Genomic DNA, 13,996 nt, shown 5'->3' on the forward strand with positions numbered 1-13,996 from the left:
GAAATGCTAGTAAGGTTGTTTCATGGGAGTGATGGTAAACTAGATGAGGAAGCCAGTGCAGCGCTACGCCGGTGGTTTGGCAAGAATGACGAGGTGATCACAAGGGACGCCCAGTCTGTGTAGGACATGGAGAAGTGTGAAACCTCTAAGGTGGCGTATGCAGAGACTGAAAGTGAGATTGCAGTAGCACGCACTTCGGATGAAAACAACTCAGCTGCGAACAAGCTAATAATGGAAGATATAATACCCATTCTGGAGAAACTGGTTCCAGAAGCATACGGTGAATCATCTCAGGCTTATGACTTGGCTCCGGTACTGGACTCCCCAAGACTCAGGACCACTCTACCGAAAGATGAATTAGAGGAGCAGTATTCGTATGTAGCTCCACAACAACAGATGATACTTTTACCATGTTGCCAGACGTGGCTGTATCTGTATGCAGTTCCACGACGACGAATGATACGTATATAATATAATTACAAGATGAGGATGAGCCATTACTTGGTTCTTCAGGAACAGATGACTCATGCATTGTAATTTCGAGCGACGAGGAGCCTTCACATGGGGCTCAAACACAGGGGGGGGGATTCTCTCAGCCCACGCTGGGTCGGAGAATCGCCGGACCTGGTGCAAATCGCGCAACGCCACCCTGACGCTGGTCCGCTGATTTTCCGATGAGCTGTCGGCGCGGCGCCTTTCGGGGGCTGCTCTACACGACACCACCCGCGATTCTCCACCCGGGATGGGCCAAGTGGCCCCCAAAAAACCCGAGTCCCGCCAGCGCCGTCCACGTGTGGTCTTACCCGGCGGGACCTCGGCGCGAATCCGTTCAGGGGCGGCCTGGTGAGGGTGAGGGGGGCTCCGACTCCGGGGGGGGGGGGGGCTCCGCGTGGGCTGGGGGCCTCTTTTGCTCCGTGCCGGCCCCTGTAGTCTACGCCATGCTACGTCGGGGCCGGTGCGGAGAAGGAAGCTACCACGCATGTGCGCAATCGCGGCGCCCATTTGACGCCGATATCGGCAGCTGGAGCAGCGTGGGTAGCTCCAGTGCCATGCAGGCCTCCTGTAGGGCTCAAATCGCTGCTCCTGGGGGCCTGTTGATGCCGTCGTAAAACGCGATGGCGTTTACGACAGCGTCAACGCTTAGCCTCAGGATCAGAGAATCCCGCCCATGGTGTAGGGACAGCACCCAACGTTGGGGATGTGGATCCAACCCAGACACCAGAGTGCGAGGCTATGCAGCCAGTGGCTGAAGGTACAGACGTGACCTTGGCCGTACAGTCCCTCAGAAGTGTGTCAACACAAGACGTCTCGGCAACCGATCCACAAATAACTGCACCCATGGCACAGACCAGTGGCAAGATGGGTGCTACCAAAGCCAAGCGGAATAAGAGGAGCAGTCACAAAATCACTCTCAAAACAAAAAAAGAGGAAGAGAAGGAAAGTGGGGGATACTGTGAATCCCACCGATGACACCAAACAAGAAGACATCGGCAATGTGGCCGACAAATCAGAGACTACACAACGACACAGCAGCAAAAAGCATTGCGTAAAGACTCGAAAGAAGCTGCTGATGTAGGAGCTGGTGATGCAGACATGGCCAGCAAGGATTCTGGTCTTCAGGAGGCATCGCGTCAAAAGGCTAAGGCACAAGACCTACATGGAAATCAGTCTTCCAGAAGCGACATCGGAAAGCTGACAAGAGCCCAGAAGATCAGCGTGGTGATCCTGTCGGAGATGTACAATAAGCTGTGCACAAGGGGCACTGTTAGCAGGCATATCATGTTACTTGAACTACAGTTGAATCTGCCATATGTGTTAAAATGATAATACAAATCATGTTTTTTTGTACATAATTGTTAATATCTCCAAAGGAAGGGAGATGCAGTGATAGGTCTGTGAATAATATTGTATATAGTTAGCAATACGACCTTCAACCAGCTGGTGGTGTCAGACATCGGTCACGTGATGTGAGGCACTTGCCAATTGGTAATAAGGCGTACAACAGGACAGTTGCGCATAGTTCCAGGAGAGTTCACGGAACTCTAATAGTAACCTAGTCTGTATAGTATTCTGCTTGTTATCTTTCCATGTGTTCATCAATAAATCATCATTCTGGTTAAGTCACCAGATTTTGTGTGTGTGTTATTGCAATGGCAAGGTCACAGAACACAACAGTACTGAGGTGAAAAAAGCCCTTAAATGTCTATATGCGATGTAATACAACCCTAGCCCATGTCCTCATCATTTAAGCTCCTGACGTGCAGTGGGGTCTATCCAGAGCCTTATATAACCAGACTATGACTTTTGTCCCTTGGTAACACAATGATTCCATTTTGTTGCACCCAGGGGCAAACCAGCTGCAGGATGGTCTGACGCAGAACTGCGGGCAAAGTCAGGTTGCCACTACCTCCACTTCACAGACATGCTGTACTGCGCAGAGAACCAAATACGATGTAAGCCGCTCCCTAAACCTCTCCATCTCTCTCTGTCTCTTCCTCTTTAAGATGCTCTTCAAAGCTGCTCTTTACCAAGCTTTTGGTCACCTTTCCTCAGTGTCAAATTTTGTTAACAATTCTGTGCAACACCTTAGGATATTTTACTATGTTGGAAGCATGACATCAATGCAAAGTTGTACATTGGAATCTCTGCTCCACATATCCATGGTGTGAATTTTCCCAGCGTGATTGTATACAGGAAGACTAAACGGAATAAAAGCAGATCAAAAGTTGTGTCAAACTCTGAGCTCCATCTTTCATGCTCCCCCAAATAGTGATGGACAATGGAGAAAAGGGTGTCACAGTCTTCAGAGTGCTCACAAAGGATGGCCAATGGGTTTGGCTCCAAACTAATGGACACCTGCCCTACAGAAACAAGTCCCCAGAATGTGCCACAATGCCTAAAGAGGAACTCAAGTAAGTTATCTTTTTTTTATTATTGTCACGTGCTTTGTAGATAACTAGTAATTAAATAATTTAAAATATCAAAGAAGCGTGCAATTGTTTTTCCCTGGGTTTGCTCACAGCAGTGTCCTGGAGGTTAATCTTTAATTCCTGGGAATTCCAAGGTAATCTAGGATTTTTGTCCAGTTATTCTAACTCCATTCTAACCTGCAGCTTTGCCTAAACTGCAGGCAGTATGAATTATAACAGGCACAATGCTATTTGCCTAATTATCTACCGAGATTTGTTGCTTTAAAAAAGCCATGCCTTCAAAGTTTTTCGTCTTGCACTCATCAGGACAGATGCAAGACTATCAAATCACAACACAATTCATACTGCATGGGGAGAGGGTGCTGATTGGTTGGCTAGGGGACTCTGATTGGTGGAGGCATTGCTGTGGTGAATGCACCAGGGAACAGTTGACTGCCAAACATTTGTTTAAATTCAAACCAGCTAAGTCGACTCTGATTAGTTAAGGTATTGCCATGTTGAATGAATCAGGGAATGACTGTCCCCAGCTTTTATTTAGTTGAAAAAGGTGCAATGCGTGGACATGCTCTTTTTGTTGTGCAATCCCTGTGTGTGAATATATGTAATTTCTAGCATCTGTAAGTGAACCACACTGCGATAATCTGAAATTGGTTGTTAATGTAATTCTTAGCACAATCAGGACTGTTTAGTCAGTGTTGTCCAATCATTGAATCCCATACAATATATCTAATAATATCTACTTATGATTGTTCTTGCACTTGGCACACCTTAATGTGGTGTGAACTAATGAGCAATCCTATTGTTTCTGGCTGAAGGATCACTTAAAAAGCTATAACCGGCAAGTTTGAAATAATGCAAATGTTAACGCTTTGCTTCTTGGCTGGTAATAAGTGTTTGTCCATTTTATATGTGGGCCATTTAAGCAATGGGTATTATACTTCAAAGTCAGTGACAGCACAGCAGCACAGTAATGTTCTTGCTTTCCACAGGGACACAGAAAGATCCAAGGAGGAGCGTTTGAGGAACCAATCAAATCCTAACCAATCTGACAGTGCCAACAGACTGGTGTACAGCAACTGCACCGAATCATCACAGCAGTTAAAACATCTGTATGAGCAGCACCTGGGAAAAGGAGGGAGAGAAGATAAATACGAGCCCATTAGAAATGACGGTGGCATCAACCAGAATGAGCCACTAAATTTTTGCACCTCATTTCCCAGGGCTCCAAAGGTTACCATCACAGATGACTTATGGGGTCCAGAGTACTCCAGGGGAGCATTGAATTCACAGCCTCCGAGAACAGTGGAGAGGATAAGTAGTGTCCCTGGTCGGGTGGCTAAACCCTTTTGCGGCAGAAGTAGACTGCTGTCCGAACCCCAGCTCAGGGGTGGTGCCCAGGCCCCCAGCTTTCAAAACATAGCTCAGAGCTTCAGGGGTATCGGAGAGGAAATGCATCAGAGCCAGTCCTATGGCGCCTTGCACTACACTGACCTGGAGGGCTACCCACCTGAACCTTGTAAATCAGAAGATGTCGGGTCGGTCACCGATTTTGTTGCTCCCAGGCCGAAGGACCACCCTGTGGGGTACTGTAACAGCACAGAAATGTTTTTGGGAGTGCATATCAAAAGCGAATACAATCCTGACCCGCACAATGAATTGGACCAACCCTTGGCATCTCCAGGTCACCAGTGGACTGACGCTGGAGAAATGGGAAAGAAGATAGCAGTGAACTTCTTGCCACAGGTGAAGTGCGATCCCAGCCCACTCGAGCAGTTGCCACCCTGTGAAAAACTGAAAACTCCCCTGCAACCTCCATTCTGCAGGGCCAGTGTGGCCAAGGGCAGTGGCCTGTGGATGGCAGACCATGCATGTAGTCCCAACAGACTGTTGAAGCACACCACAGACATGGCTCATTTCAGTCCACAGAGAGCCTCCCATTCCCATTGCACTCTCAGAGATCAACCTGCGGACTGTTTTCAGCCTGCTCCCTACCCGCACCATCCTATCCAGGACAAGGGTCCAAGTCAGGAGACGTTTAAATTATCGCCACAGTTCAAAGATCATGACCTAATCCACACTGTCATCAAACGAGAGCCCTCGCCCTCTGCTCCTTGGTCCTGTGACAATCAGCACAGCATGCAGGCAACCTTGCAAAGAAATATGCCCAGCTGTTTGATAAATTCATTGACTCACAAAAATACACAGAACTCATATTTGTAATTTTTATTTTCTAAAGAATTGTTCTACTTTTTCAAAACTCCTGTGCCTCGGGAATGGTGTATGAAAGTATTTACTTTGCTGTAAACCCTAACGTATTACCCATCACCGTTTATTTTGCAAATATATGTTGTATGAAGAGTTTTATAATAATTTGCTGATGATATTACATATAAATGTTAACAGTCTTGGCGTACATAAAAAACATTGAAACACTTGATTTTAAAAAGGCACTTTTGTCTGAAGATCCAGCAGATAGAACAATAATTATTTGTATTTATTCAGTGCCTTTAACATATATGCCCCAAGGCATTTCACAAAAGCATTATCAGACACAATTTGGCACTAAGCCCTGTAAGAAGACATTAGGACATGTGACAAAAACTTGATCAAAAGAGTTCGGCTTTAAGGAGTGTTTTAAGGGAAGAGAGGGAGTCGGGGAGGTGGGGAGGAATCCCAGAGCTTAGACCCTAAATCTCTGCAGGCACGGCCAACAGTGGAATGGAATAAATCCCTGATTTTAACCCTATTTTCCCTGGGATATTGAGTGGATGGACAGTTTAAATTAGGGCAACAGCCTTGTTAAAAGATATGTAGACTGTCCAGTCCAAGAGGAGATTTAGTCTCTTATTATTCTCCTCTGTTGAGTTGTTGGTCTTAACCTGAAGACAGCTGTTCACCATTTTGCAGATGATACCTTGTCCAAAGATTGATAGTTCATGGTGTCCGTCTGCAAGTGTTAACATGGCTGATCCACCGTTAAAGATATAAGAACTCAGCCTTGTGTATTCTTAACCAGATGACTTCCAGCACCGAGTCATTGGACTGCAACGAGGAGAGATGGGTGTATTTCATCCTAGAATGACAACATTGAGGCTAATTGCAGTGCACCCTCTGATGCTTAACTAACTCAGCACAGATCAGAGATTGAATTAGAACCTTCCTTTATCATTGTCACACCTGATGACTGTTTTCTTTCCCCATTTTAATCATCCAATGAATGATTATTTGCATTGTTATGATGTGCATATGATGCAGACAGCATAATGTGCAGATACCTTTTCTGGGTTCTTTTGCAATGGAAATAAGGAAATGAAGAATATTGCCTTGGGACATTTTCCTACAGTGAAGGCACTATATAAATACATATTGTTGTGTCCATCACATATGATAACTTGGAAACGGGTCTCATGCATGTCTTGAATTTCTGTTGTCGTTGGGCCTGTGCTTAGTGTCCAACACAAGCCCACCAGCACTCTCTGTAACAGGGTCATGGCACAGGATTTTCACCCCATATGGAACAGGATTAGGCGTAATTTCACACATCATTTGGCAGCAAGTCAATATCTGGAAGGTCAGGTCAGAGGTGGAAAGACTTCCTGCCTGCAAGCAGGTGGTAGGTAGTTGAGATCATTAAAAGGTCAACTAAGGCCATGGATCAGAGGCCAACTGGAACATTCCTCAGGATGGAATTGCCTTCTTTTTCCCTTGCCTACAATGGTGGGCTGCAGCTCCTATTTGTGTGGGCTGGCCACCTATTGGCCCTCCAGCTTTGGGAGCCAGACAACCATCCTTAAATGAAAGCTGAGCACATCCCCTAGCAATTAATTGGCCAGTTGGGGTGTCAGTCTTCGACAGTGCAGAGTTGGTACCTGCCTTTGACCCTGACGTTGGGGCCCCAACCCCAAGTAGAATATCCTGCCCATGGGGACATTGGTAAAATGGTTTCGTTAGTGGACTATACCTCCAAAGAGCATGAGCCCAAATCCCAACATATCATTTTGAGTTTAGTTTACAAACTGAGAATGTTGCATAATTAACCATGTGACCATTGAATTGCCATTAAAGACCCAACTGGTTCACTGACGTCCTTCAAGGAAGGAAACCTGCTGCCTTTATCCAGTCTGATCTGCGTATGATTCCAGTCTTATACCAACTTGGTAGACCCCTAATTACACTCTGAAAGGGACCAGAAAAACCATTCAGTTGTATCACCTTCTTCTCAGTGCAACCAGGGATGGGCACTAAATGCCAGCCTTGCCAGTGATGCCAACATCTTAAGAACAATTTTTTAAATGCCATTGGTGCCTGCAACATACTTCTCCTCTTCTATGCAATGGTTGCAACAACCACAATTTGCATTTATATGGCACTTTGCACACTTACTTACCAAGTAAAGATGATATGAGAGCTTTTTTCCAAAGTGCCATAATCGCAAGACTAAAAATAAACAGAGTATTCACAAGAAATCAGAAATCAGTCACATCAAATTGTTCAGTCGCCATCATGAAAAAGGAGTGCTCTATTAGTTTATAAGTATCTTAACATTGATATGAAGTTATTTTTCTTGTAATCATACTTACAATACATCATTCTGGTAGCACTTATATGAGAATGTCAGTGTTGCTTTTAATGATATTGAGCCAATGTCAAAATTAGGATTTTATTTTTGTTCGATCTGAGGTAAGCAGCCATGTAAGTTAGAGCACAAAGAGGTTTATCATTACTTACAGTCACATCACCACCACTCCTGGAGGGTCTCCTTCCTCGGGCAACACTTGTTCAGAGGAAGCCCTACCCCGGTACAGGGAAGGTTCAAATTCCCCAGAGAGCACGGGAAACCTGATGGTTCCTAACCCGTGATCTCGGCTGGGGTATAACAATTTTTTAAGTGATTTTTCTCCCCCTTGTGTTAATATTAAACCTGTGATCTAATCTCTGCAAGATTGATGGGATTTCACTCTCAATAAATCGCTGGAAAACATACAAGATTGTTTGGGTCCATCACATATGGATTCTAATGATTCCGACATGGTGTTTTAATCCAGTCTCCATGTGAAGATAAAAATAACCTTCCTCATCTATAACATGTTTATTCTTGTGTGCTGCCCCTTTCACTTGTAAGTTATATCAAGATACCATTTGACAAGTTTTTCCCCATCACTGTTTACTGACTGTTACGTCGTCAATGCTGCAGCTAATTTTTTGTAACTAGATGTATAAAGAGCAATAGTGTACAGAAAGTAACACTTATTTATGGAATGACATAAGTTAGTTTCAATATATGTGATATCCTTCATACTTTGCTTTGGTTTTTGTCTAATAAACATTTTTGGTGGAGATGGGGAGGCAGATTCCTGCAAATAAGCACTTGCAGGTCAAGTATAGACTGATACACACACAAAACTAGCCACTACTCTGCTCCAACAATCTGCCTGAAGGCTACTTCACAAAAATACCCCCTGCCGTGATGGAGAGGTCTTGCAGTCCATATCTTTGACGACTGGACATCCACTCCTTGCCAGCTCCCCACTTCCCATTACGAGCGCAGCAGGAATTTTGCGCCAAGTTATTCCACAGTTCCTATTGCTTAACTTTAGAGGTTATTGTAGTAGCAGATGTGCCTGCGGTCTTTTGCAAGCTTTTAAAACAATATTTTGCATCCAGCACTAGTTAAGTGCCCATTGCACCTCGAGCGGGATTTCCCAGTCCTGCCAGCAGCGGCAGGCACAAATAGGGGCAGGGTGCGAAAATTCAAAGAGCTGCAAAAAGTCAGGGTGGGAAAATTTGAAGAGCCGCGAAAAATCAATTAACACTTGGATCATTCTGAAAAATTTCCCTGAGCCACCAGCGATGATGCCCACCGTTGGCAGAACTGAACGATCCCTAATGTCGCTTTCAGGTGATGTAGGGTTACAGGTTGGGCGTTGGGGGGGGGGGGGGCGGCAGGGGAGCACAATAATGTAATTCAGTCCACATTCTGTCCTTACTTTTATATTTACATTATAAATTCCTATGTCTGCGCCTTTACATGGAGGGGGCCTGAGAGACTTTAAACCAAGGCTCCCTCTGCCCTCATGGTGCTATGTCAGAGAAAGGGCAGGGGAGGTCTCCCCTGGCATGCAGGTCAATAATCATCCCGCCACCGCAATCATTAAATAGATGATCTGCTTATCATCGCATTGCTGTTTATAGGAGCTTGTGTGCAGATTTGCTGCCGTGTCTTTTTTTCATTTCAACAGTGACTGAAGTGATCTATTGCCTATGGGGTACTTTGGGACGACATGAGATTGTAAAAGATGCTAAATAAATGCAAGGTCTTCCCTTCCTTTCCCCGTGTAAATCATTCTAAACACTGCGGCCTTTGTACTACAGTTTCCATTATAAATGTGAGCAAAGGAATTTCTAATGGTAAAAAGATGACAGGAAACCTGCGCAAATGTAAGGTTTTTAACACAGACTTTTCAAAGATCTATGCAACAACTGCATTTTTCTTCAGATTGAGATGAACGTTTTTACTCAAAAACAAAATTTCTGCACACCTTTACTGCAATACAGTTGACATTATTGGTTGCAATATTCCCTTAATTAGAATCCATGGAAGAAAATTCTCCTCTTTATCTTGAAGGACCGTGTGCATCTGTCAGGAAAAAATTAATGAACATGTTTTGAATGTTTTGGAATGAAGGAATTCTTCATGTTCTGCCATTTTAGAGTGTGTACTAATAATTTTTATAATTACAAACATTGAAAATTCTAGTTTTAAAACAATCTGCAATAAAGTATTTGTACATATCAAAATCTCTTGTAATTGCTCCTGTCGATGTCTACGCAACTAACACACACCCGCACACTCAACGAGACGCTGGAGATATACAGATGTTGGCCTATTTTCTTGAAACAATATTGTTGTATTGTGCACCGCATTCATTGTGAAAATCCACAAAAATCTAGAAGATTCTTCCCAAAAAGGCTATGGTTGCTGGGTGCTTTCGTGTCTGAGATAGGTAGATTTCTGTTAGGTAAGTGTATCATGGGACAGGGAACAAGGGCGGGTAAATGAAGTTGAGGTGTAAATCGACTATGATTTGATTGAATGACAGAGCAGGCTCTTGAGGCTGAATTCTACTGTTCCCAATGTTCAAATGGAACTTGTGTTATGGCTGAGGCATTAAGTCACATGTTCAAGTCCCACTCCAGAGAGTAGAGCATAAAATCTGGCTGATCCTCCCAGTACTTTACTGAGTCAGTAAAGTAGGGTCGAAGGATGAGGCGTTATGTCCTACTCAAATGGACGTGAAAAAGTCCTGTGCTTAAATGTGAAGAGCAGTAGAGTTCTCCCTGGTGCCTTGGCCAATATCAATCCCCAGAGCAACTATCTGCTCTTTTACCAAATTATCTGTTTTGGGGATTGGGGTAGCTGCCGCATAAAATGGTAGCTACATTTCCCTAGGTAACAAGTGACAACACTTCAAAGTGACTTCATTGTCTAAAAAGTGCTTTGGTATGTACTGAGGAGCTATATAAATTTCTTGAATCAAATGAGCTGAGGCAATCATACTGTCTGGGGAGTTGGCTGACTTTCGTTACCACCTCAAAGAATTCTAATAAAGTTGTCAGGCTTCATTTCCCCTTCATGAAGCCATGCTGACTCTGCTTGTTTCTATCATGTATTTCTAAATGCTCTGCTATTACATCCTTTATAACGGACTCTAACATTTTCCAATGACAGATGTCCTATCATTAGCTGTTTTTGTCTCCCTTCCTTTTTGAATAAGGATGTTACATTGTCCAATCCTCTGGGACTTTTCCAGAATTTAAAGATTCTTGGAAGATTACTACCAGTGCATCCACTATCTCGGTAGCTCCTTCAATATCCTAGGATGTAACCCATCAGATCCAGGGGACTTATCGGCCTTTAGCCCCATTAGTTTCCTCAGGACCTTTTCTCTAGTGATTGTTATTGTATTTATTTCCTCCCCCCTTTTGCCCCTTGATTATTTAGTATTTTTGGAATGTTATTAGTGCCTTCTACCGTGAAGACTGACACAAAGCATTTATTTAACCTCTCAGCCATTTCCTGGTTCCCCATTATTTCCCCGGTGTCATTCTCTAAAGGATTTACGTTCACTTTGGCCTCTGTTCCTTTTTACATATTTAAAGAAGCTCTTTTTATATTTCTTGATAGTTTAACCTCAATTTGTCTTTATTACCCACTTTTTTTTTGTCATCTTTTGTTGGTTTAAAACTTTCCCGATCCTCTGGCTCACCACTAATCTTTGCCATATTGTATGTTTTTTCTTTCAGTTTAATACAATCCTTAATTTCTTTGGTTAACCATGGTTGATTTATCCCCTTACTAGAATCCTTCTTCCTCACTGGGATATATCTTTGTTGTGAGTCATCAACTACTTTCAGAAACATCTGCTATTGCTGATCAACCTTTTCGGCTAAATTCCTTTCCTATTCCCCTCCAGCCAACTCTGCCCTCATTCCTTTGTAATTTCCCATATTTAAGTGTAGTAAAGTTGTTTCTGACCCATGTTTCTCATTCTAAAACTGAATGCTAAATTCTACTATGTTATGGTCACTGTTTCCTAGGGGATCTTTTACTCTGGGATTGTTTATTAAACCTGTCCCATTCATAGAAATCATAGAATTCCTACAGTGTAGAAGGAGGCCATTCAGCACATTGAGTTTGCACCGACTATCTGAAAGAGAACTCTGCCTTGGTCCACGCCCTGTAACCCCACCCAACCTTTGAACACTAAGGGGAAATGTATCATGATCAACCCACCTAGCCCGCACAACTTTGGACTGTGGGAGGAAATGGAGCACCTGGAGGAAGCCCACACAGACAAAGGTAGAACATGCAAACTCCACACAGACAATCACCCACGGTCCAAATCAAACCTGGGTACCTGGTGTTGTGAGGCAGCAGTGCTAACCATTATGCTACCGCGCCGTCTTATAACCACATCTCTGTAATGCTATAAGATCATACCCATTAACCTGATCCCTGGTTGGATCCACAACATATTGTAATCTGGCTACCTAGGCCCACTCCCCCACCCTCTCCCCATAACCCCATAATGCCAGTTAACCTGCACATCTATGGAGACTAAGGGGAAATTTAGCGTGGTCAATCCACCTAACTTGCAGATCATTGGACTATGGAGGAAGCCAGAGCACCTCGTGGAAACCCACATAGACACAGAGAGAACGTGCAAACTCCACACAGTCACCCAAAGCTGGAATTGAACCCAGGCCCCTGGCACCGTGAGGTATCAGTGCTAACCATTATGATACCATGCTGCCTTATAACCACATCTCTGTAATGGCTATAAGATCGTATCCATTAACCTTAATTTGTGCCATTTATTTTGTGCTGAAGACTACGTACATTTAAGTAAAAAGCCTTTAATATTGCCTTTTTAATCATTTCTTTCCCCTTTGACCCCATTTGCTGCTGTTTTTAAATGTTTCTACACTCTGTCCCTTCGTGTCACATTCTGGGTATCATTATCTAAATAGTTACATTGCAATGCCGCCTTATCCTTTTGCTTTGTAAGACCATAAGACATGGGAGCAGAAGTAGGCTATTTGGCCCATTGAATCTGCTCTGCCATTCAATGCGATCATGGCTGATCTGATATAATCCTCAACATCACTTTCCCACCTTATCTCCAGAACCCTTTATTCTCTCAATAAGCCCATAAGATGTTTCCTTTTTTTGCCCCTCTCCAGAACCATCCCATCCTCTATTTAGTTCAAAGCCCTCTCAACTTCTCTAATTATGCAGTTTGCAAGAATACTGGTCCCGACACAGTTCAGATGTGGGCCGTCCTAACAATGCAGGCTCCACTTTCGCCAGTACTGATGCCATTGCCCCACAAACCTAAACCCAATTCTCCCACACCAGTCTTTGAACCACGTATTCATCTCTCTAATTTGATGTACCCTATGTCAATTTGCACGTGGCCAGGTAATAATCCTGAGATGATGTACCTTGAAGGTTCTGATGTTTAATTTAGTGCCTAGCTCCTCACACTTCATGCAGAACCTCATACCCATTCTACCTATTACATTGGTACGTACATGGACCATGACAATAGGATCCTCCCCTCCCACTGCAAGTTCTTCTTCAGTCTTATGCCGGCAAAACAGCTATCTGGACTCTGGCTCTTTGCTGCAGAGAACAGTTTAAATCTTGTTCACTGTCATGTCCCCTGCGACCACTACGCCTTTATGTGCTTGCCCCACTTGAAAGGCATCCACAGTGCCATATTCAGTCAGTTCATCCATCCTGCAGTCCTCACTCTCATCTAAACAAGCTGAAAGAACTTCAAACCATTTGGACAATTGCAGAAGCTGACACTCCTGCCCTCTGAGCCCCCTTGCCTGTCTCAGCTGTAGTCACACCCTCCTGTCCCAGACCACTTTCCAAACCAGAAGATTCTATCCTAAGGTGTGTGACCGCCTCCTGAAACAAAGTGTCCAGGTAACTCTCATTTAGACCATAAGGCTTAGGAGCAGAATTAGGCCACTCGGCCCATCGAGTCTGCTCCGCCATTCAATCATGGCCATCTCATCCCCATTCTCTTGCCTTCTCCCCATAACCCCTGATCCCCTTATTTATCAAGAATCCATCTATCTCTGTCTTGAAGACACTCAGTGATTTGGCCTCCACAGCCTTCTGCGGCAAAGAGTTCCACAGATTCACCACCATCTGGCTGAAGAAATTCCTCCTCATCTCAGTTTTAAAATATCTTTCCTTTAGTCTGAGATTGTGTCCTCTGGTTCTAGTTTTCCCGACAAGTGGAAACATCCTCTCCACGTCCATTCTATCCAGGCCTCGCAGTATCCTGTAAGTTTCAATAAGATCCCCCCCTCATCCTTCTAAACTCCAACGAGTACAGACCCAGGGTCCTCACCTTTCCTCATAGGACAGGCTCCTCATTCCAGGGATCATTCTTGTGAACCTCCTCTGGAAAGTTTCCTTAGATATGGGGTCCAAAACTGCTCACAATACTCCAAATGGTGTCTGACCAGAGCCTTATACAGCCTCA

At 44.1% G+C, this 13,996-nt stretch overlaps 1 protein-coding gene across 3 annotated transcripts in view; it reads left to right on the forward strand.

The window, feature by feature from the left end:
- The window catches only part of LOC140425500 (uncharacterized), a 290,281-nt gene extending 280,553 nt beyond the window's left edge, over positions 1-9,728 (forward strand). For all 3 annotated transcript variants that reach the window (XM_072509834.1, XM_072509836.1, XM_072509835.1), the window contains 3 exons: positions 2,347-2,453; positions 2,771-2,912; positions 3,920-9,728. In XM_072509834.1, the coding sequence (XP_072365935.1) occupies positions 2,347-2,453; positions 2,771-2,912; positions 3,920-5,150 (1,480 nt within the window). In that variant the 3' untranslated portion in view covers positions 5,151-9,728. The remainder of the gene's footprint in view (positions 1-2,346; positions 2,454-2,770; positions 2,913-3,919) is intronic.
- Positions 9,729-13,996: the final 4,268 nt, after the last annotated feature.

This window comes from Scyliorhinus torazame, chromosome 6 (genome assembly GCF_047496885.1).
Source record: "Scyliorhinus torazame isolate Kashiwa2021f chromosome 6, sScyTor2.1, whole genome shotgun sequence".
Taxonomy (NCBI): Eukaryota; Metazoa; Chordata; class Chondrichthyes; order Carcharhiniformes; family Scyliorhinidae; genus Scyliorhinus; species Scyliorhinus torazame.